General features: G+C 34.2%; 2 protein-coding genes across 2 annotated transcripts in view; one reads left to right on the top strand and one right to left on the bottom strand.

The window, feature by feature from the left end:
- The window catches only part of LOC117330636 (integrator complex subunit 13-like), a 183,208-nt gene that overhangs the window by 14,646 nt on the left and 143,421 nt on the right, over window positions 1-25,141 (top strand). The window lies entirely within an intron of this gene.
- Window positions 247-24,170, bottom strand: LOC117330637 (FMRFamide-activated amiloride-sensitive sodium channel-like). The gene is made up of 2 exons (XM_033889070.1): window positions 22,965-24,170; window positions 247-8,656 (listed from the first exon to the last, which is right to left on the bottom strand). The coding sequence occupies exon 2, from the start codon at window positions 8,635-8,637 to the stop codon at window positions 6,736-6,738; it is 1,902 nt and encodes a 633-aa protein (XP_033744961.1). The 5' UTR covers window positions 8,638-8,656; window positions 22,965-24,170; the 3' UTR covers window positions 247-6,735.

Below are 25,141 nucleotides of genomic sequence, written 5' to 3'. Positions count from 1 at the left end.
ATTCCCAAACAGGCTTATTCCCAAACAGGCTTATTCCCAGGTAAGAGCTTATACCCAGGCATGAGTTTCTTAGAATATATCAATAACTCATAGTGAAGGTTACTCAACGAAACCCAACGGTATATCTTTGAAAAGCATTTTTTTAAATTTCTAAACATCATGCAGTTTTACCATCTATTAAGCACATGAATATATTGAAACAAAAAATTGTAAAAAAAAAAAAATAAGAAAAACAAACAACTCTCATTGATGTGGCATTTGTTTTATGTAAGGATGAAAGATGAATATGATCGGACATTCTTGAGTTCAGATCACTCAAATGATGAGCATAGTAAATTTCTATACCCCTACTTATCCAACGGAATTGTCTGATACACTTGAGCCATTGGCTAATTAAGACTCCACCAGGACGTTTGGAGTAGTCGTTATATTCATACAAATAATTTGCACATAATGTAATATATGTGTAATAAATATGCATAAGAAGTACTTGCATGTCGCTGTCAGGGCATGTTCCCTTAGAAACCGAATGATTCTATGTTAACTATAGTTATGGTATATATCGTGTGTAAAGTTACAGAGGACACAATAAGGATGATTCTGAGGTTTATAAAAGCAGTAGGGGCGGAGGGTATTAAGGGGACCGGTACGACACAGTCAGGAAATAATGAACTGATTATCACGGAAATTGACATGAGTGATCTTTGCGCCACCATTTGCTTTGTTGTAAAAACATTATTACGCCTTTCTTTGCTAATTTGCTTGATATCTAGATGTTTGATGGGAATTTTTTTTTCTCGGGAGATAGCATTTTATGAGTGTTTCCTATTCGGTTAAGTGGCAATCTACGGAATGGGGTTTGTACATTTTGTGATTTAGTGTCCAGGAGAAGGGATAATTTAAAAAACAAAATATTTCAAATTGTACATTCCCATTTTAGTTTTGAAAGAAAAGTTTGTAATCAATAGAATTTGCTGTGTACTTTATATTATTGAGATATAGTCTGGTTGTCTGCTAGATTGACAAGTGTGTAGCATGTAGCAGAGAATTGACAGATACATGTATGTATCTAACAGAGAATTGACAGGTACATGTTTGTAGCTAGCTGAGAATTAACAGGTTCATGTATGTAGCTAGCGGAGAATTGACAAGTACATGTTTGTAGCTAGCTGAGAATTGACAGGTACATGTATGTAGCTAGCGGAGAATTGACAGGTACATGTTTGTAGCTAGCGGAGAATTGACAGGTACATGTATGTAGCTAGCAGAGAATTGACAGGTGCTTGTATGTAGCTAGCGGAGAATTGACAGTTACATGTATGTAGCTAGCGAAGAATTGACAGGTACATGTATGTAGCTAGCGGAGAATTGACAGGTACATGTTTGTAGCTAGCGGAGAATTGACAGGTACATGTATGTAGCTAGCAGAGAATTGACAGGTGCTTGTATGTAGCTAGCGGAGAATTGACAGTTACATGTATGTAGCTAGCGGAGAATTGACAGGTTCATGTATGTAGCTAGCGGAGAATTAACAGGTTCATGTATGTAGCTAGCGGAGAATTGACAGGTTCATGTATGTAGCTAGCAGAGAATTGTCTTTATAGTGAAGGGAGCCATTAAAACTGTTGTGTTGTGATGAATTTCTCTCGGATTTAAATATCTCATGTTTTATTTTGCAACATTTTGCTTTGTTTTCAACTTATTTGGTTTTATTTCATATTACAAAAAAGCAACAAGTTCGCCGTGTGGGGTACAAATCGATTTTCGATGTGATTGGTGTTGATTTTATAAACGTCTTCAAGTTTACTTAAATATGAAACAAAAGAATTAACTTTACCTTCAGGTTGACAATGATTATGAATATGGCTTATTAATGAATGTCCAGAGAAATATATTGATCTTGGATCTAGATCAGCAAAATCTTACCACTTTCTCACAAAAATGTAATGAAGTTCCTGTCAATAATACAAATAAATAACATATCATACATATACATATATGTGTGTGTATTTTGATATAATCATAGTCAGTTTCATCAAAATGTGAAACTGAGAGGACACCATTTACCCATCACCAACTTTGAATGAAAATGCTATTTAGTGCCCTATATATGTATATACCCTAGAGCCAAATGTCAAAATAGGATAACTCAGTGTACACATATTAACTTTAGGTTTAACTGGGGAGTAAATATGTATAATAACCGTGCACAGTCAAACTTCGTTAACTCGAACTCGATGACCCTGTTTAACTCAAAGTATTACTCCAGTCCTGACCAAAATCCTTCTGTTTCTTAGTGATAAAAACTTGGATAATTCGAACTTAGATAATTTGAAAACCTAGGTTATCCCAAAGTAAAATGTTGAAACTGATATTATAAAACCTAATGTACCAGTTATCCCAAAGTTTAATCCAATATTTTTAAACAAATTGTGTCAGCGAAATACTCATCGTAGGTCTCTGTAAATTGTTTACGATTCTGGGCCATGACATATCCAGTTTTCACTTCAGTTTGTTATTCATACCAGTCTATTGTTACTGTAAATCTGTTTATATTAAAATCCAAAACTATTGATGTTGATAAATAGCACTTACATATTAAGCCCTTTGACAATTAAAGTTGTACAATAATCATGCCCAAGCATTTGACAATGTCAAATTTTCTAGGGTCACTATGCGCGATCAGTTTTGCTGGAATTATTCACTGAAATCATGCAAATAATGTGTTTCTGTTAAGGGAATTTATACATACTGTATACCAAAACATCTACCTAGAAGCTCGGATAACTGAAATTTTATTTACAATCCCGACGACTTAAAGTTGAGGAGGTTTAAATGTATTAATCTGTGTTTTAAATCTGAGACCTGAAAAATCAAGAAAGATGGTCTAACCCACATGGAAACATATCAAGGGAGAAGAACCCTTGCCAGTTCTGTCTTATTATAGAGGGGAAAGTAAATGTCCTTTTCATGATTTGTGATTCATACTTAATTGTACTGTGTCCAAGCGGGGAGTGAGTCTGCAAATTATATGTGCTAAAAATCAATGGCATTTTGTTAGTATTTAATGCTTACTCATGTGTTTATAAGTAATGATAGAAGCGTAGTAGTGTTTGTCTTGTTCCCTGAATGACTTCATAGAGCTATCCTACTTTTTGCGTGATCAGTAAACGTTACTGTCCGATGTCCACATTCTGAGCTCATGTCAACATCATCCAGTCCCAGAGATGAATTTCGGCCCGAGGGAGGGATAAAAACCCAGAAAATGCACACAAAATGTACTCGATCAATACATACACTGTGAATCTATAATATACATGTAGCTATTGTCAGAGCAGAAATCTGCAAAAAAAAAAATAAAATAAAAATCTGATCCAACATCTGAGAATCTATATCTACTTGCCATACTGTAAAACCACGCCCAAATGATCTGGTTATAAAATGTTTCTAGAAAATATTTTGTGTCATTTTGACGAGATTATCACTAAAGAAAACGCAATCAGTTTGTAAACGGTACAGATTACACACATAAGCCTTCCTCCATTAACAGCGACTTATACTACTATATTGATTTTTTCTTTAATTGAAAATTTCCTTACAGCTAAGCTAACAATTGTGTATACTGTGTAAGCGTTTGCTCTTCTCGACATTCCATAAAAATAAATTCCTTAAGACGGTTTTTAATCGCTGCAGGAAAATCGTGAAGTATTTGGTGTAAATAAGGATAGGTTACAGGTCCCTACGGGTCCAAACTATTGATGTTTATGTGACATCAGACATTGGCTGAGGATTGAATATATTCAAGTTGCTGGATTTTCAGACACAAAATTTGAAAAAAAAAAAATGATTTTGAATGAAATAGATCATCCTGTAATTTTCTCTAAATACACTATTTTCAGCATTACTTAAAGCAGGTTTGGGTTTTGAATCGGGGAAGAAAAATTTGAAAACTTCACTCATGCCTTTATATGTATAGAAACTTATTCACCTGCGTTGAATGTTTAGGTAAATGAAATTTGATAAATCTTTTCTTATGTTTGGCTATTAATGTCAACACATATTCCCAAATGGTCCTTTACAAAGACATATAAAATACTGCATTGAGTTTATTAGCATGACCTTAATAAGATGTGACTTCAAAGATTTAAAATTAAATAACAACACTGTCTTGAACTTCATAGAATTGATCATGAATCATGAATGAGTTTTCATATAATAAAATAATGCTGAAATGTCTAATAGGTACAGTATTGATAAACAATTTTCCTTTATGTTCAAACAAAAATATTCTCTCCTGTGATTAGTGTTATGCAGAATGTCCCGTGAAATATTCATGTCACATACTGTTTGATGTTTAACTATGCTGGTCAAAGGTCATTGTTATACATGTATAAGCATTTAGTTCCATCTGGCTGAATTCAGGTCAAAGGTCATTGTCATATACATGTATCATTAGCATTTTAGTTCCAACTGCCTGACTGGAGGTCAAAGGTCATTGTTATTTACCATGAGCATTTAGTTCCAAATGCCTGATTGAAGGTCAAAGGCCATTGTCATATACTATTATAATTTAGTTCCACCTGGTCAAAGGTCATTGTTATATCAAGAATTTAGTTTCAACTGCCTGAATGGAGGTGAAAGGTCATTGTTGTACTATAAGATTTTAGTTCCAACTGCCTGACAGGAGGTCAAAGGTCATTGTTATATACCATTAGCATTTAGTTCCACCTGCTTGACAGGAGGTCAAAGGTCATTGTTATATCAAGAATTTAATTTCAACTGTCTGACTGGAGATGAAAGGTCAATGTTATTTATATCATTAGCGTTTACTTTCAACAGACTGACTAGAGTTCAAAGGTCACTGCTATATACCATTAGCATTCAATCAGATTCATCTGCATGACCAGAGGTCAAAGGTCATTTATTATTCTGTATGATTCGTGGTCAAAGGTTGTTGCTAAATATCATTAGCATTTAGTTTCAGCTGACTGGTAGGAGGTCAAAGGTCATGTCATAGTGTTACATATCAATGACATTTAATTACAACTGACTGAAGGTCAAAGGTAATTGTTATATATCATCAGCATTCAGTTTTAAGTGACTGACTCAAAGATCACTGATTTCCGTATAGGTAACATTAGTTTCAGTCGAATGTCTTGAGGTTAAAGGTCAGGTTATGATGAAATGATATTTTAATTTTATAGGGATTTGAGGGATATATACAAAGTTAGATATGCAGGATAAATGTGAACATTCATTTATTTTAATGATTCTAATACTTAATAAATGTAGCACTTTATGTCAATGACAGTTAATCCTTTCTTCTTTGTTGATATCTTATCATATTTAAGATAAGAACAGGCTTTTATAATGTTCATGTAACTTGTGCTCAATACATTTGCTGTATATTGGCAATAAAATATGTTTAAACTAATTTGTAATAAGGACGGTACAATTAGCTTTGGTGCAATATCAGAAATATCAAGAAATTATGTATTGAAAACTTGGTATGAGTTCATGGTGTAGTGGTACACATGCAAAAGTATTTTTCTGCAAAAGAAAATGGTGAAGTTCATCTAGCTCTACATGTAGCTCAATACCATATATTATGAAATAAAAACACACAATATGATCACTCAAATTCAGTTCACTCAAAATGAAACCAGTCAGCAAATACACAATGAGATTGGTGAAGGTAGGACTGATGGTTGTTCCATAAATAGATTATATTTTATAATGATTGATTTTACTCATTCCAAGTTACACTAATCTTTCCAGTCAAACTTAATCCTTGCTGAAACATTTGATGCATTCAAGACTACACTGTTGGCATAGAAACTATTCCTATTTATCCAAGGTGATAACTTATGGCTATGTTGCCATGGTAACCATTTAGGTATGTAATGTGACAACTATATTTAACACTGTTGTAATGGTGACTGTATATTTAAGATGACAACGTTATAGTTGGTTCCATGGTAACCGAGGTGACAACTGTATGATTATGTTGTCATGGCAACTATATATCCAAGGTGACAACATTGTTTGGCTATGTTGTTATGGTAACTATATATATCCAAGGTGATAACTGTTTTCATGGTAACTCTGTTGCCATGGTAACTATTTCCAAGGTGACAATTCCATGTGTTCCCATGGTATCCATTTTTAAAATCAAATTTATCAATGAGATGATACTGTTGTTAAGAACTATTTCCTTTACCCAATGAAGTGTTACAATGTGACTATATGATAAGCAATGTAAATAAATCCACAGAAAACTGATAAATGGTAAGGTTATAGTTACATCCATCGATTACATAATTGTTTACGATATCCAGGGGTTGTTTCATCATTATTGCCACAGATGATCAATTTGACTTCGAGTTGTTTCGTTGATTTTGTTTCACAGAACAACATCATAAGGCGTTCCTTTGGACAGTGGTGACCGGTGGTCAGCACTGCCGCTAAACTTGGTGTATTTATCTGCTGTAAACACCATGACACAAGCAGACATGTTGGACTGGCAGATGTGCATTCCAGTGAATGGTAAATATGCCATGTTGAATAACAAGCATTATCACAGACATTGCCAGTGTTTGGTCCAACTCCGCTATCAGCACAATCAATCTTGATTGGATGAGGCACTGCCACTTGCTTCAGTTGACTGACCAATCAACTTCCATAGGTCTTAACCTGTTGAGATTAAATAACCACACAAGAGAGTCCTTGTTTCCATCATATAGGTAAATCATGTGGATTGTCGCGCATCGGTCGACCGTAATCATTCCGCTCAAAACCTTCTGATCGACTTCTGAAGTCGCCTCTTTCGAACCCTTCTGACTGGCCATATTCATTTCTGTCAAATCCATCAAAGTCTGTCTTTTGATAAGCGTCTGGATAGTTGTCGGTATGGTCCAACATGCCATTGGTTACAGGGTCCATATGGTCGGGCATCTTGTTCTCAGCATTGAACAAGAGCATGATAAGTCTTATTACAAGTTCCATAAGTTCCATGATCGTTAGTACAGAGATACCCATCCACAGACCCAGAGTTCCACCTATGTCCGCAAATAAATCTGCAAGTTCATACGCTGGCATCTGTTTAAACTCTACCACACTAAGATCCTCCAGGTAAATGTTTAGTCGTAATAGATTCTGGTGAATTAAGCCGGTGGCCCTCAGAATTTTCTGGCGTTCCTCCAGTGGAATATTTGTTGTTAGCATTTTAATTTGGTTCTCTTCAGTCATATTCTCACTCAGGCTGAGATATTTTTTGATGTTTTTGTCCAGATAATCATATGCTTCATACATGAATGTCTTATTTATTCGGCCATTATAGAATTTTTTCAACGCATCAAACTGATAAAACTCCAGGGGCCAGTATGACAGGGAGAGTGACTTTTGATAAGAAGTCTCGGAGCACGGTTGATAACACTTACACGTTCTTTCGTATGATCTGTCATTTGCCAGTTTATGTAAAGTTTCTTCCTCACATTTCAACATTTCCAAATTATAATTCACCTTTTCATTATTTGGTAACTGACTGAGATTCATGTACCGTCCTTGCCAGTTATGAATCGTACCGCAGTATGTAAAATTTTGTGCGTCCTCTGTATCTGGGAGACCGGAAGATTTACACTTGCAGGTCTTGATTACAATCTCCTGTTTACACAATAAGAGACACGAGAAAATTGTATTTCTGTATGTTTTTATCCCTTTTAACTTATCAGTGGTACAGTTTCCATGTGGGGATGAAAGACGGGAATGCATGACAGCTTTTAATCCCACAGATGAAGAAAATCCAGGTGGGACATCAAATCCGTGGTCGACGGGGCTTGGCATGGTGTTTGGGGCATGGACTTGGACCCGTATACCAGCGCTATGGGCAATGTTGTCATGGATATTGTACAGGCCGAAGGCACCTAGTGGTGGGTCATCATTATCAAGGGAAATAATCATTGAAAGACCGTTTTGTGGCCCAGTTGCATGCATAAGTATTTTGTTATTAGGGTCCTGATCTTGAGCACTATTGAATGTGTAACAGTTGAAATAATTTTTTCCATCAAAATGTTTCGTAAAATTTGTTGACGAACAGTTTTTCTGGTTGAATTGACAATGAATGAGGATTTCATTGATATCATGACCAATGATTGTCGCTTCAGACATCATGTTCTCGTAGAATCCTTGAGTGGATTCTACACGCGTTTGTTGGTCACCAAACGACACTCTGTTGATAAACTCAAACCACTGACTGTAATCCTGAACTTTCCTGAATCTTTCTTTCAATTTTGTCAATGACATTGCATGAGTGTTACATATTGTCACAGAGGGAAACTCCACAGGCATTCCGTCCTTCATTTCGGATACCTCCACAACATGGAACAAAAGATATTTCCGTACAAGTAACGATAATTGAAGAGTAGCAGCTGTAAATCCCACGATTACTAGTAAAGCCCACATGACTTTTCTCTTTGTTTTGGTGGACGTTGCTATTTTTGCGAGCCCATGAGCATTACTTTCCGATCCGAGTTCTGCTATAATAGCCAGTGCACTGTTGTTCTTCCGACGCCCGGAGTGGTTCACCATCCTAAGTTGGTCCTGGAATCTTCCAAGCTTTCCGAACGCTGAAAACTTCATAGGCTCTGGCTTAGTGCCCCTGTAATGATAGAAAAAAAGAAATTGAAACAGATAATGAAGCTTTAAAAACATCTGTGACAGTAAAATATGGTAATTGTAGTGAAAAAAATTCAGCAAAGGTTTTAAAGTTATAGACTTTTATGTTACTACTATACATAATGTCATTTATCAAATGTATAAATCTGGAGAATAAAAATATATCTCCAGGATGAAGATTAGAATGATAGCTTATCACTGAAATGTTACAGGACCTTGGAATGTTTAAAACTATTGAAAATAGATGCCCATATTGTTGACTTCAACCTCCAAAATCTTTAAAAAAAATAATCATCAAAAAAAAAAAAAACCTAAGAAATTTTTTTATAAATGTAGAGACATAAACTTCCTCTTCAGACATCAAATATCGCTTTATATTCATTAGAGATGTAACATTACGTTTGATTGGTCAATAGTTATAAACAAAGCGGTAGTGGTTGCATAAACAGAAACGTTTGATTGGTCAATAGTTATAACAAATCAGTAGTGGTTGCATAAACAGAAACGTTTGATTGGTCAATAGTTATAACAAATCAGTAGTGGTTGCATAAACAGAAACGTTTGATTGGTCAATAGTTATAACAAATCAGTAGTGGTTGCATAAACAGGAACAATTGATTGGTCAATAGTTCTAAACAAATCAGTAGTGGTTGCATAAACAAGAATCAACAAATTGTCCAAATTCCTGATTACTTGTGATCAGTGTTCCGGCATAGATGTAGCTATAAAGTGGTATTGTGGTAGGCTTATTAGGAAAATAGGTACAATTATGTTCTAAGATGTCACCACATGAAGGCAAATGTCTGCTTAAACCTATTCATTATACAGATAATTTTCCTGGTATTAAATTCACAATATGGTAATATTTCTTCTCTCCTTACAACTGTCAACACAGAGAAATAAATTCTTCTCAAGATCCATCGATTTTTTTCTTCATGTCTGAAAAGCTGGTTGGCATTTCTCAAAAAGACCAAATTGAATTTGAAACCAGTCTGGTGCTATGTGGATCCCACATACAATCTGTATCATAAAAAGTGAGACAATCGAAGACTTTTTAGTTTATATTAAGTAGTATTTGAAATGTCTCAATGCCATTGGCCTATAAAAGGTTTTGTAGTGTGCTGTTAATAGCAAGTCTACTGGTGAATTTTATTGTACACTTCATGGTATAGTAAGCATTGGCTACTTTTAAAAGATCATAGTGGTGGGTGTAACATTGAACATGGTAATAAAACATGTAAATCAGTTTTTTTTACACGAAAACTACTTATTACTGTGTGCTAAATATTTGGAAACCAATTTCTTCTAGAATTTTTTTATTTTTTTTGTTGCATTTTAAAATCCATAAATTTTTCAAATTTTCTCTTAATTTGTATAGTCAAATGAGACCAATATACATCCTTGAGTAGAATCCTTTGGCAGAATCGGAGTGAGTAAAACGCCCCAAACAAAATTCCATCAACTTTATTTGAGTGATTTCCCCAGATGTTGAATGGTGTATAACTATATGGGGTCGTTTTCTGTGGAGTCGTACACAGTGTTGTCAACGTACCAGGTTATCATCCTGTCATTTACAATACACATTAGTTTATCTAACATTCAAATTAAGACTTCCGTTTTTTTTAAATTGTCTATGTAGCGATTAGATCATCTTTAGATTGGATGCTGGGAAGAAGTTTGATCTTCTTTGTTTTTCATTATTTCAAGTGTTGTCATAGTGAGACAGTGAAAAATACTTAAGATATATATATACAGACTTTCACATCAATATTTGTTGTCATGGCCAATTAACTTGATGACAATATAATATATATAAGACATCACCATTTAAAAAAAAAAAAAGGAAAAAGAAAAAATTGCAATAAAGCTTCAATCATTTTTGTGTATTAAATTCCAAATAATCATAGTGAACAGTATATTTTTGATATAACAACTTTCTTAATTTTCACGATAAAGATTAAAATAGAAAACTCTTAATTGATTTGGTCTAAGGAAGAGGAATGCTGGATAAGTGATAGGAGGGATAGGGGAACATGTCCTAGAAAAGGAGCACAGGAAGGGATAGGGTAATACTGGAAAAAGGGTTATAAAAAAAGGGGTAGAGGAACTCTGGAGAAGGGGTTATAAGAAGGGGTAGGGGAATGCTGGAGAAGGAATTGGGAGAAGTGATTAGAAGGAGTTGAGGAACTCTGGAGAAGGGGTTATGAAAGGGTAGGGGAACTCTGGAGAAGGGGTTATGAAAGGGTAGGGGAACTCTGGAGAAGGAATTGGTGATTAGAAAGAGTGGGGAACCTTTAAGAGAAGGGGCAGGAGAGGGTGTATACAGGGTAACCTTTGGAAGAATCGAGTAAGAGTATCTGGTGGAAGGGTATTTAAAGGAAAGATGCATTGTTCAGAAACCTTGCGAGTTTCTCAACAGTAATTTGTGAGACAGTTTATTCTGTGTGGGTATGGTAATGGGACCTGGCAGTGCTGACAGATTGTCTGGAGTGTAGTCGTGCTCTGTAGGATCAGCTAGGAACCACACCAACTTAGTACAGCTAAATAATCTTCATTGTTATGCAATATCAACAGATTCATAATTATTCAGTTATTTGATGATTTAGAATAATGGATATTACCAACACAAGGGATAAAGAGTTATTCAGAAAAATTAATTGAAATAAAAATTTCTTCATTACTGATCTTAGGTTGTTTGTACCACTCTGTCAGAGAGAAGGAGGGTTAGCTTCATGGTTGCTGTAAAATTGTGGTTGAAATATATATGGAATTGCTTGCATAAAGGTTTAATGTATCAGAAATGTGTGTGAATATTATTATTGAAATAGACGTGAAAAATATTCATTTCTGTTATCAATTAAATATTGGCAAGCTTGGTTAAGATGAAAACATAGACTGCACACTTATCCAAATTTCCATGGAATTTTCATTAATACAGTATCATAATTTTTTTTTTTTTTGGAAATGAAAGTCCACAGAAAAAAATTGTCAATCGATTGACAATTTTTTTCTGTGGACTTTCATTTCCAAAAAAAAAAAAAAATCACTATAAAGAGAATTTCAACATGTTTTATAAAACCTGCAAGGTTGGTTTGGTGTAATTTTACGATATATAATTTGTGGTCATGATTTTCATAATCTGCCCTTTACAAAGTTACTTATACTATTTTAGTCCAATTATATTTTCATTTAACTAAAAGAAAGAAAAAAAATGTCTGAAATCTTATTTTAGCTAATCCAAGTACATAAAGCTTTTGTTCAAGTGCTGATTGGTTCTGTTGAAGCTCAGCAGTGTTTCCATGACTTTTGTGAGGTTTATATATCTATAATGATATTGCTACTGGTCATAAATATGATTAAGTTTTATGTAGTTAAACATTTGTAACGGATGGGACAAAATTCTGCGTGGTTTAGGACAATAAATTTCTAACTTGATATTTTTAATCTCAATTTCTTGTGAAATGCACTCTAGAGCAATTATTTGTCTCATACCATTCTCAAGAAAATATCTACAGGAAATGGTCTCCCACACTTCTCAATGAAATATATACAGGAAATTGTCTCACCCACTTCTCAAGGAAATATCTACAGGAAATTGTCTGGCCCAGTTCTAAATGAAATATCTACAGGAAATTGTCTGACCCACTTCTCAATGAAATATCTACAGGAACTTGTCTCACCCAGCTCTCAAGGAAATATATACAGGAAATTGTCTCATCCACTTCTCAAGGAAATATCTACAGGAAATTGTCTCTCATCCAGTTCTCAAGGAAATATCTACAGGAAATTGTCTCATCCAGTTCTCAAGGAAATATCTACAGGAAATGGTCTCACCCAGCTCTCAAGGAATATCTACAGGAAATTGTCTCACCCAGCTCTCAAGGAATATCTACAGGAAATTGTCTCACCCAGCTCTCAAGGAATATCTACAGGAAATTGTCTCACCCAGCTCTCAAGGAATATCTACAGGAAAATGTCTCACCCAGCTCTCCAGGAATATCTACAGGAAATTGTCTCACCGCAAGCTCTCAAGGAATATCTACAGGAAATTGTCTTACCCAGTTCTGAAGAAAACCACGGCAATTACTGAATAGGCAAAAGACCACAAGTACTTATCCCATTTACATTGTGCGTCACTGTTTTACTGTCACAAATTAGGTAGCTTTGTTACAGGAACTATGTACTAATTGTAAGTATGTACTGTTGATGGATTTCCGTAAACAAATTAGAAAAACACTATCCTTCATAAGTTGTGTCCTCAAGAAATGGGAGCTCTAAACAGACATCACAGAGCCGGGGGGAAAAAAGCAGTGATATAATTATCACCGACAAGCTCTTCAGGTGTCAAGAGGACCACTTGTGTAACACTACCACCTGTCACCAAGGTTTTTTTTGTCTGTATTATTGATGTATATGTTACTTTGGTGTATTCAACAGGAGGCCACCCAGTTCATATTCTTTTTTAGATTTGATCGATAAAGTCTGAAATGTCAAATCACCATTAAACCAACATGCCTGATCATATGACGAGCATATACAGGCACAAATAAAAGGAAAGCCGCAATTATATCAGATTATAAAGATCCATCACAAAACTCCATTATTGGCCAGGCAAACGGGCAGAAATTAAAGGAAAACCGAAATTTACATATCAGATTATTAAGATCCATCACAAAACTCTCTTCTTTGCTAGGCAAACGGGCACAAATTACAGAAAAGCCAAAATATGAGTATTGGATAATCAAGGTCAAACAATGGCTTATTGGCCAGGTAAATGGGCACACATTAAAGGAGCGAAATTTGAACACTTGATTATCTGGAGTGTCCCATAGATCCTCAATGGCTTGACAAACAGGCACAAATTAAAGGGGAAAAATTGTATATTGGATAATCAAGGCTTGCAAAACAAAAAGACAGAGATTGAAAATAAGCTGTAATTGATGAGTTATATATGAGTCAAATCTTAGACTTATTGCCTTGAATATGAATTATGTGATAAATAGAATCTTAGACTCATTGTCTAGGATAGAGTGATGTGATAAATAGAATCTTAGACTCATTGCCTTGAATATGAATTATGTGATAAATAGAATCTTAGACTCATTGTCTAGGTTAGAGTTATGTGATAATAGAATCTTAGACTCATTGTCTAGGTTAGAGTTATGTGATAAATAGAATCTTAGACTCATTGTCTAGGATAGAGTTATGTGATAAATAGAATCTTAGACTCATTGTCTAGGATAGAGTTATGTGATAAATAGAATATTAGACTCTTTGTCTAGGATAGAGTTATGTGATAAATAGAATCTTAGACTCATTGTCTAGGATATGAGTTATGTGATAAATAGAATCTTAGACTCATTGTCTAGGATAGAGTTATGTGATAAATAGAATCTTAGACTCATTGTCTTGGATATGAGTTATGTGATAAATAGAATCTTAGACTCATTGTCTAGGATAGAGTTATGTGATAAATAGAATCTTAGACTCATTGTCTTGAGTCATTTGATAATGGATTCTAACACATAGTGTTTTAATCATCATGCAGAGTTAATATTAAATCAAATATTAAAACAGTCCTGTGTGTTTTATATCAAAGCTTTAGTTGACTTGCTGTCACAACACTAATAGGTGGCTATACATTTTAAACTTAGTTGCTTTACCTTCATGGACTAGTTTGGATAAAGTATTTGTGTTATATTGAGATGCTCCCTTCATCATGGTGCTGAGGCTGTCTACTCCTGCAGTGTATACGCATTGGTTTACTTTGATTCTTTGGTGGAAAGGATTAAAGACAGCAGAGAGAGTTGAGGCCTTTCAGCAACAAGCTAGCAAATATGACGATATGATGATTATCTAAAGGAAACTCGGCTGTCAATAAATTACAATTAAATAGCCTTCACCATATCAACCAGAGGGAATATGTTTAATTTAGGTTTTATTTCCTGTGTAAAAGAAATCCCGTGCCTTTATCTGACAGGATTCTACAGCGTACACGTGGGGAACATTACAAACTTGTTAGATTCGGGCAGAGGTATTGGAAATATCTGGCATGTAGTATTTCCCACATAAACCCTTGATCTGCTCTCTTTTATTTAAGCATTGGATCTTTGGTCCAGATTATTACATACGTATCTATCAGCCTTCCATTTTTTATATATATTTTATTTGCTAAAGGTTTTTGGTATTGATTAATGTATGAATGTACTTCAAAAGTACAAATCTCTTTTTCCAAAGTTTGAAGAATTTTTTTTTATGTTTAGTAATGAAAACAGAGATAAGATTTATGACTTGTATTAGAAATTTATACATCTATTTTATGTAGATTAATTGCTATAGATTATTTAAGGATTGGTGTGTGGTCTTTGGCTTCAGAGGTGTTGTTCCATGAAGCTATTCCAACCTGAACCCGTCTTATTAATTAATACTGGTATAAATTAATTTCAAAAACATGTTTACAGCAAACATCACTATTGTTACTCTGATATCTGTGATATCTGTAATTTTTGTGATTTCTGTGATTTCTGTGATATCTGCGATTTCTGTGATATCTGATTTCTGTGATTTCTGTGATATCTGCGATTTCTGTGATTTCTGTGATATCTATGATATCTATGATTTCTGTGTTATCTGCAATTTCTGTGATTTCTGTGATTTTCCTATTATGATGATACAAGTTTATTTCTGGCTGTACATTTTTGTATTTATCCCAATCTCCAGATTTATTTCTAATACATATGTTCAGATATTTTTTTAATTTGTTGATAATGTTGTTAGGAATTAGGGTATGATTGCGATGAATTGCTTGCATTGATCTGACAGTTTGTGAAAAGTATATAATTAAACCTGATTCTGCAAAACATTAAATACACTTCACTTTTTAATACTGTTTTTCATGTTTTTTCAGTCCAGTCCAGTCAGAAGTCATGATGAATATGTTTTTACTGTTGGGCCACAAAATTAATTTGTAGTTCATCAGTTTCATACAACCTAAAATATTTAAATCCAAAACTAAATAAAGTTAGTATTTAAAAATCATTCCTCAATGCTAGGACTTAATATCTAAATGAAATCCTCTGTGACAAATTTTGTCGTACAAAACTGTAACCACTTTAAAATTCTGAAGTACATGTAACAAAGAATTGGTAGGTAATTAATATGTATGGTGTATATAATTGAAAAGAAACGTTTTAATTATAATTAAGTGATACTAGATTCTTTGAGTTGAAAAATCTATTTTTCTAACAACTAAACTGGAATGCAGGAACAATTGATATTTGTTTCCATTACAACAAAAGAGTTGTATTGTAACCAGAAGCTTTGAAAATGTTAGTCTCATTTGAACAAAATCTTTAAAAAATAATCAAAAATTAAAAGAGAAATTTTGGTGATAGTATTGAAATATCCAATGGAAGAAATTAAAAAAAAAAGAGCAAAATCTGGAAGCCTTTAAGTGCTTCAGAAAGTTTAGTACGTTCCTAAAATAAAGAGTCTATGTGAATCTGATTCAGTATCGTATTGTTAAGCTTCAGAATGATGGATGTTTTGAGAACAAGGCGTAAAATTGTGATGGTTTAGGAGGCGTATCGTTGTATACAGAGCAGTCGGTGTGATAAAGCTGTGGTGATCGTAACTTTGATCATTAAATTTCAGTGCTTAAAACAATTTGAGATATTGAGGTATTTGAGAAATTGCGGCATGTATATATATCATGTTGTATATATATAGTTAAAGGATGCATGCCTCATCCATTTTCTAAGATTTTTTTTTCTCAGCTCAAATTTGTGCCTATATAGTATGGTTGTAAGACAAATAGCAAAATAATACTGATGTAAAAATGGAATTAATTTATAAAACAAGGGCAAAAAATGGACAAAGTTACAAGGGCAAAATATGGGCAAAGTTTGAGGACAAAATATTGACAAAGTTACAGGGCAAAATATGGGCAAAGTTACAGGGACAAAATATGAACAGTTACAAGAACAGTTACCAGTGCAAGATATGGGCAAAGTTACAAGGACAAAATATGGACAAAGTTTGAGGACAAAATATTGACAAAGTTACAAGGACAAAATATGGACATTACAAAGGAAAAAAATCAATTTCATGTAGTTTTAAAGTATATGTTTGTCAAAAGGAGGTTGCATGATGAATGGACTTTTAAAGGTAAACATTTGAATGAATCCCCCTTCCATGGAAATTCAAAAAAGGTGGTGAAAATGTAAATATGATGAAATAAATTCAGCCATACCTGAAGTAGAAATTACAATTAATGAAATGATAATATTATTTATTAATTAATTTATATAGACTTGTAAATGCTGTACGAAGAGTACCCTATCTAGTTGGGAGATAATGATCTGGTCTCCTACAGGCCCTTGTTGGTATAGGTACACATTATTACTGGTCACGAGTGTTGCTGTCTGGAGGTGGACCACATGGTGAGGAAGCTCTATATCTCTCTCATCTTAATTAGTTATCAATTAGTGTCTATTGTAAGATCCCAAGTGTCATGTTTACATACAAAGCTACAGATAAAGGGAGAAATCCAAGAATGTTCATTACTTACTTAAGATGTACTAGAATCCACTACAAGGGCTTGAGGAGTGTAACAAGATTGGCTCAAGATCAGTCCCCTAACACATCTTTTATGATCGGATAATCAATTCCTCCTTTGATACTTTGCTAAATGCTATATTTATAACAAAACATACAACTACTAAAAAGCCAATTATAAAATAATTGTAATATTTTCATTCTATTTTCATTATATATATATAAGGCAGCTGGGAAGTTAGTTTCTTTTTCTGTTTATCAAGAGCTGAAGAAGACAGGAGGAAGCTAATCAAGGGCGACTGGTTAATTTGATATCGTACAATGTACTGGGGGTCAATACATTTTCAGAAAAGTACATTCATATAATTCCTTCAACAAATAAGTGCCTTCAAATCTAAAATTTGGTGCTCGTCTTTTAGAATGGCTAATTATATTTTGAAATTCTGATAAATCAAAAATATTAAATATGTATGAATTTTGTAAAAAAAAAAAAAAAATTTGAAATCTCAAAAATGGTTAAGGTTGGCATGGATGTATAGTGATTGTGATGTTCATGCATATGTGTGCATGTTCTGTTACTTACGACACTCCTACAATATTAATAGAGGGTGTTGTATGTTGATACATATACCTGTGGTCAGTTCAACATTGTAAGAGAAAGGCCAAGATTGGTGGTCAAATAAGGAAAGGACATGTTTGTCTGTAGTAGCTCATTCCTATCAATAAAGTAATATTGGAGTGCTATGTTCTTGTATTGATGGAATGCTGAGATTAAGGGGCTCAACGATTTTATCTATAGATCCTCCCCCAGTGTTCTATATAACCCACCTACACATTTCTCTATGTCACAATTCTCATAAGAAATATTGTAAAGACTGACAGATATAATGTATGTTTATGCATAAACTTTACTCTTGACTATCAAATACCTATATAAAAACCACATATTCAAATTTCTGTTTCTGACAGACTGATTGGAATTTTGAAATAATATATAATGATTAAAAAAAAATGGGTTCATATAATTGAGATTTTCTTACAAAATAGTGAGGATTTGAAGGTCCAATTCTGGCTGCAGATCTGACCTGGAAGGGGCAGCTCTATTGTATTAGTGAACTGTCTGAACTTCAATAAATATACATATATATCAATACTTGTGTGTGTCATATGGACTGATTTGACCTCAAGTGTTAACTGACCACTGGTCAAGGTTATTTAGGAAGATGAACATGTATATATATATTACAAGTAAGAGCTTTAAGATCAAATCTGTTGAAATAATGGACGGTTATCAAGAACTAACTTTGTAATGTAAACGTGACATCATGACAGATCTGTACACTTGAGTCGATCTTGTTTGTGATTTGATTGACCAGAAATTGACCTGCACAAATTGTTCACGGTCTGCGTGTTTGGAATTACATGTCAAATTAATTGGGTAAACATTTTATTGAATGTCTGTGTATGTTCATCAAAACCACATTAGCCTCGTGTATTTTGTCGAAGTCTCATTAGGAAGTAGGATCAGACTCTGGGATACATTCCTAGTTCAAATACCAGAGTTTATTTTGGTACAATGCTTCTAATTCCACAGAAAACTTCCAGCAATTCTGGCAATTTTGGTATTACAAACAACCATTCACCGGGAAAAGACAGATTTTATGATAGAATTTTCTTTCTGAAAATCACATTTATTTAAGTTTTGATGCTGTTTTATGTGCTAACAAGATTTATTTGCTAAATTTTCATTTTAAACTAAGTGATTTTATGTGTTTTCTTCGTGCATTCAGTAGAAATTCAAATATCAATGCAGATTTAAAATTGAAAGATTTTAATCTGAATTTTATTGTGTTTTGATATTTAACAGATAAATTAGCTGTTAATGAAATGGTACACATAACCTTTTGGATGTAATAGTATTACCTTGTTCATCATTGATAAGACAGGAGGAATAGTCGTTGGATTGTGATGAAACTACTATGTCTTAATTGTTGGTTCCAAGATCAGATCAAGGGGAATGTCAAGGTCACTATTAATATCCACAGATAATTATAAGCCATTACACTGGTATCACTACAGTTACTTTTTTTGTAGCATATTTTGATAAAAACATAAAGAAGACTCATAAAGAAAACAAAATATAAGAAAAATCGGACCAGGTGTTCAGGAAGAGTAAGTGTCTTCGGATCATCAATGACAGTTCTGTCATGTCAAGTTCTCAAAATAAGATCCATTTAATTAGCAACAAATCTACCCCAAGTATGATACATATCAACAAACATCAAACATTGTATCAAATAAGGAACTATAGTTTTCCTATCACCATGACAACCATAAAACTTTATAGATCGAAGTAAACACCTGATGTGGAAGAAACTGTAACTGAAAGATGGTATAAGACACTTGCATGCTTATCATTTTAAAATATAAAATTAGTATTTGGCTGAAAGTTTAGCACCAGGCTCTATAGTCATATAAATTTAGCATAAGGTTGGTAGTTATAGCAACAGGCTCTAGTCATATAAAATTAGTCTAAGTCTGAAAGTTTAGCACCAGGCTCTATAGTCATATAAATTTAGCATAAGGTTGGTAGTTATAGCAACAGGCTCTAGTCATATAAATTCAGTTAAGCTTTTAAAAAGGTTAAAACACCAGGCATTTGAAAGTAGTTGTGTAGACTGAGTACAGATTTAATAGTGGTAATCACAACATGATGTAAAAATGGTAGATTTAGGTTCAGCACTTAGAGGATGTGGTTGAATAAATATAGTACAGGATTTGGCAGCATTAGTCACAATTTGACAGTAGGCATGTTGTATAAAAGTGGCGAGTATTGGGTCCTTTTCATTTATCGGTTCGACCTGTTGAACCAGAGTTATTCATTTGTGAAATAAGGGCAGGCACCTGGTGGTATTATGTTGTTTTCAGGGTAGCCTCGACAAAGACTTTCAAGGCCTGTATTAATATCTGCAGGTCTGTCAAGACCTATATTTGTAATATTCCATATATAAAAGCAAATGAACTGGATTGTTCTCATGAACGAAAAGGCCCCTGGTCACCTTAATAGCTCAGGCTTGCGAGAATTTCTCTTTAGCCTAGAGTTAGGAAATTCAAGCCCTAGCATAGGAAGGATATGATTTGTTACTCCTAACTCCTTGGTTGTGGTTGTTTTTGGTGTAAAGACTTTGTAAAGGAGGAATACTGTATGTATAGGTCACTTTACTAGTACAGACTAGCAGGAATTTCCCTTTATCTTAGTGGTAGGGTATGGAGAGTATAAGGTCACTTTACTAGCTCAGACTAGTGGGAATTTCCCTTTATCTTAGTGGTAGGGTGTGGAGAGTATTAGGTCAATTTACTAGCTCAGACTATTAGGAATTTCCCTTTCTCCTTGTAGTAGGATATTATGTTTTTATAGAGACTGAAAGAGTTCTAGTTTGAGCCCAAGGACAGGTAGGATATTGTACTCTTTCCTTTTACAATATTACACAACTTATAGTTGTCCAGATCACTGCAGGGGGTTGGAAGCACAAGTCATTCCTCAATGTAAAAATCTGTGAAATCCTGGTGAACCTGCTGTGGATACAACAGTATACAAGAGGTCTCCCTGAAATATCCAGGTTGTAAGCTATAAGGTGTGAGCCCACGTTTCAGCTCTAGGCAAGCTCTGATGAAGGCTCTAGACGAGCTCTGTTGATGGCTCTCTTAGAGCTGAAACTTGTTAACAACTCTCTGGAATAAATAACAGATACAAGCCCTATACCTTAGATGTCAAGATTTTAAGAGTCAATTAACAGAAAACCCTAACAAGGTATTAGAACAATACAATGCATTATAGTTGTATGCTTTCTAGAATCAGAGAATTATATGCTCCTACAGATACCACATGTACTTGACTGAAATGATTGGATCCACAAAGTTTATCATTGTACAGAAAGGAATTTTTATCTTCACAAAAACAGAAGCAATTGTTATACCACATTCTGTTTAGAATAGAAAAAAATGCCATGTCAACTGATGGTTTGATTTAATATAGGGTAAATCATGGCTTACGTCAACCTAGAGCACATGGGAATATGTCTGTATACTCCATAGTGGAGCTCTGAGCTGTGAGAGAAACCAGAAGATATATATATATATATACACGTGTAGGCAAACATGTACGTTCAGATGTCTGATTGAAGTACAATTAGTTACCAGTTGTACACACATCATAGAGAACCGATCCTTTTATCAAGCTTGTCCTGAAATGACCAGGCTTGTTGCCTGCATCCACTGAATACATGTGTGTGCAATGTTTTGTCTCAAAATTTCAAAATTTTAATGATGGATTCAGAAAACTTTTTAATTGACATTTTATTATAGAAGACATTAATTTTAAACGAAATATTCTTTAAATGCATTTTTTGTAGATTTTTTTTCTTTACAAAACTTAATTGTACCAGTAATATTATAGCATTGCAGGAGATTTTGTGTTCTGAATGGGGAATATAATTAATTTCAATTTACAATTTCTGAGTGTTAAAAACATATTGATTGGTGTCAAATTTGACTTGCATTGATTTTTATCTTTTAAAATTTTTCTGATCAATTCTCAGGATGGAACGGGGATATTTTATCTCTGTAAACACAGAAAACGTGCTACATGTACTTTATAATGGATAGGTTATAGAGGTTTGATTTGACTTATCTCATTAACAAAAGTCGTAATTGTTTTGTTGTGGCTTTAACTGTGATGTTTGTGGCCATGTTTTTAGCGATTTAACTGCATACACCATTGATATTGATTTTGCTAATGCACACACCTACGCACTGACAAACATTTGGATTGAAACGCCAGAGGTTTATATATACTCCTAATAGAGCTAGAATCCTTGATGTAGAAATGCACAGAAATGATCATTTCTGTTCAAATTGCAATAATTAATTTTTCTTTGTTTTCATGGTAAATACTCAAATGTGATTGGTCGAAAAGTTCTTTTCATTCTTCTATGAAAGAAATTCCGAGAATGGCGCGAAAAATGTGACGTCACAGTACGACAATTGACGTTGCATATTGATTTGAGAAAAAGAATCCCATTTAAAACCAGTAAAATTGTACATAAAACATGTTTTAAATTAGAAAATCATATTCAAAAATTAATTATAAGCATTGATGTCATTTTCTGTTTGCAAACTTCTGTAAGAATCCGCTACGCGGATTCATACAGTTTGCAAACAAAATTTGTTTCATACCCCGATGAAACTAAAAAAAAAATGACATCAATGCTTAAATAATAAAACACTGAAATATTTGTAAAGAACATCATGCATGTATATATGTGTTTATGATGGTGGTGATATCTGTATATATATTTTTCAAAGACACAACTACAGTTGAGTATTGAAAACATTTCCCTGTGCCATCCTCCCTGCACCTTCTGTCAAAAAGATTTCCTCCAGAGTCTTACATCTTAACTATCAAACATGCTGTAATTCAGCTATGTGAAATAGCAGACGACAAGCATTAAATTTAACACTTTTGATCAACTGCCACATAAGAGATAATTAAACGCATTAGAAAAAATTATGAAACTTGTAAAATGGTAAGGATTCATAAACAGAAAAAAAACTGATATTATAGATACAATTAACTAGAAAAATGATTGAAGGATATTTGAAATAAAATATTTTTGATGCATGTATATAGAAACTGAAACTGAAAGAAATATTTCTGATGCCACTTTTTTTCTTACCTGGGATAGAAAATATCAATATGAAAATGTCAGCCACTGGTATAATCCAGAGGAAAATTGAAATCGTAAGCACTAATCCTAGAATGATATGTATCGAAGTAAATTCTTGGTTAAACAGACCTGCCCTTCTTCCTCTGGACAATAATGGCTTCAGACTCGGGTAATAACACTTCCAGTCCATAGCAGATGTTTGGATATTCCCTAAAGTCTATCTGTTACATGAAATGACCACTTATTGGTGTGAAGTACAACTCCAGTGGTCAAATGGTCATTTATTGATTAAAATGACCACTGCTTTACAAGCAGATCTCCTACTATCACAGACACCATCTCCGTAACACATCAGTAGCTTTCAAAAGGCACAGTGAAATCAGTTGTGTGTACATAGACATCGTAGATCCTTTCGTTCAGTGGAAATTTGTTGGTTTCACTTACTTATCAAACTCTTCAGTCTTTTCTTGTTTAATACTGATAAAATGAAAGTTAATTCTATTAACCTTAAATTAATCATTTGCAGAATCACTATATCAGAATTCTAATTTTATTGTAAAATCAAGTTTTTCTTTTTTTTCCTACTGCATTTTGGCTCAATACAGTTTAAATTTTTCAGTGCTAAATATTTGATTTTCTTCTATATGTAACTTTTACCCCTGACAACGGTATAATGATCACAGGAAATAGGCACTCTCAGGTCAATATATATACATTCTAGAAAGACTATCTTTTCTCAATGAGTAATATAGTCTACCCCTTTTCAAATTAATTTTTGTAAATGAAGGGCCAAATAAAATAAATCCTTGCTCATTAATTCTAAACCACTTTTTTTTTTATAGTTTTCTATAGGAATTTTCTGTTTTGTAAATATATTGCTGGATTTTTTGTCACTTTATGGTTTAATGGTTAAACTATTTGTTGTTTTAGATATTAAACATTGATTACATTTTCTTGTATAAACCAGCACAATCCTAAATCCTTTGATACAGTACTAAATATCATTTAATCTCCTAGGTGTGGCACATACATTGATATTCCTTATCAATACAATTATCCATTACGCTCCATCAGTAAAATCCAATGAACCTTGACCAGCAGCTTGTAAGCTCCAATGACACTTCTTGTCAATTAAAGATGAGCTCCTTGGAATGAATCCTATGTTAAGTATAAGCTCTATGCCATGGAGCTCTCTGGTCTTTGAGTTATACCTGTAGTCAGTAAGCCTTTAGGAATAAGCACCTGGCTAATATAAGCCCAGGTAGATGGTTGGACAAGGCACACCGGTAGAGCATTAAGTCTTAGTACTGGCATGCTGTGTGGTACTGAACAAATATCTGACATACAGTGGTAAGTTTTTATGTAGAGCCTAATTGATATGTACATTCCCAGCAGTGTTTAGGAAGGAATCCTCTATGGACTAAGCAGGAAGGTTGGTCCTATAACCAGTGGGAGGGTCCAACATGGTACTCCTGTGTCCCTCCCTTTGTATGTACAAATCTCAGACAGCTAGCTTACTGTAGGATAGACTCAGTAACCAATAGTGTGTATGATGTATTTGTTCTGAAGACATATTACTTGTGAGGCGATAGTTATTATTCCACATGGTTAAGCAAAACTTTTTATTGGAGCCAATTGATTCCTGCTGCTAGCATTGTGTATTAAGTGATGGACTCAGGCAGGCAGAATCTCGACTGAGCTGTTACTGTAGGATAGGTCTGGGTTTAGACCAGACCGAGGTACAGTAGGATAGGTCTGGGTTTAGACCGGACAGAATCTCGACTGAGCTGGTACAGTAGGATAGAGGTCTGGTTTAGACCAGACAGAATCTCGACTGAGCTTGTACAGTAGGATACGGTAGGTCTGGTTTACACCAGACAGAGGTACAGTAGGACAGGTCTGGGTTTAGACCAGACAGAATCTCGACTGAGCTGGTACAGTAGGATAGAGGTCTGGTTTAGACCGGGCAGAATCTCGACTGAGCTGGTACAGTAGGATAGGTCTGGGTTTAGACCAGACAGAGGTACAGTAGGACAGGTCTGGGTTTAGACCAGACAGAGGTACAGTAGGATAGGTCTGGGTTTAGACCAGACAGAGGTACAGTAGGATAGGTCTGGGTTTAGACCAGACAGAGGTACAGTAGGATAGGTCTGGGTTTAGACCAGACAGAGGTACAGTAGGATAGG

This window comes from Pecten maximus, chromosome 7 (assembly GCF_902652985.1).
Source record: "Pecten maximus chromosome 7, xPecMax1.1, whole genome shotgun sequence".
NCBI lineage: Eukaryota > Metazoa > Mollusca > Bivalvia > Pectinida > Pectinidae > Pecten > Pecten maximus.
This window is presented reverse-complemented; position numbering and strand designations above follow the sequence as displayed.

Bases quoted from the DNA above. Each gene is read 5' to 3' on its own strand.
- LOC117330637 (XM_033889070.1), bottom strand. From the start codon at position 8,637: ATGAAGTTTTCAGCGTTCGGAAAGCTTGGAAGATTCCAGGACCAACTT.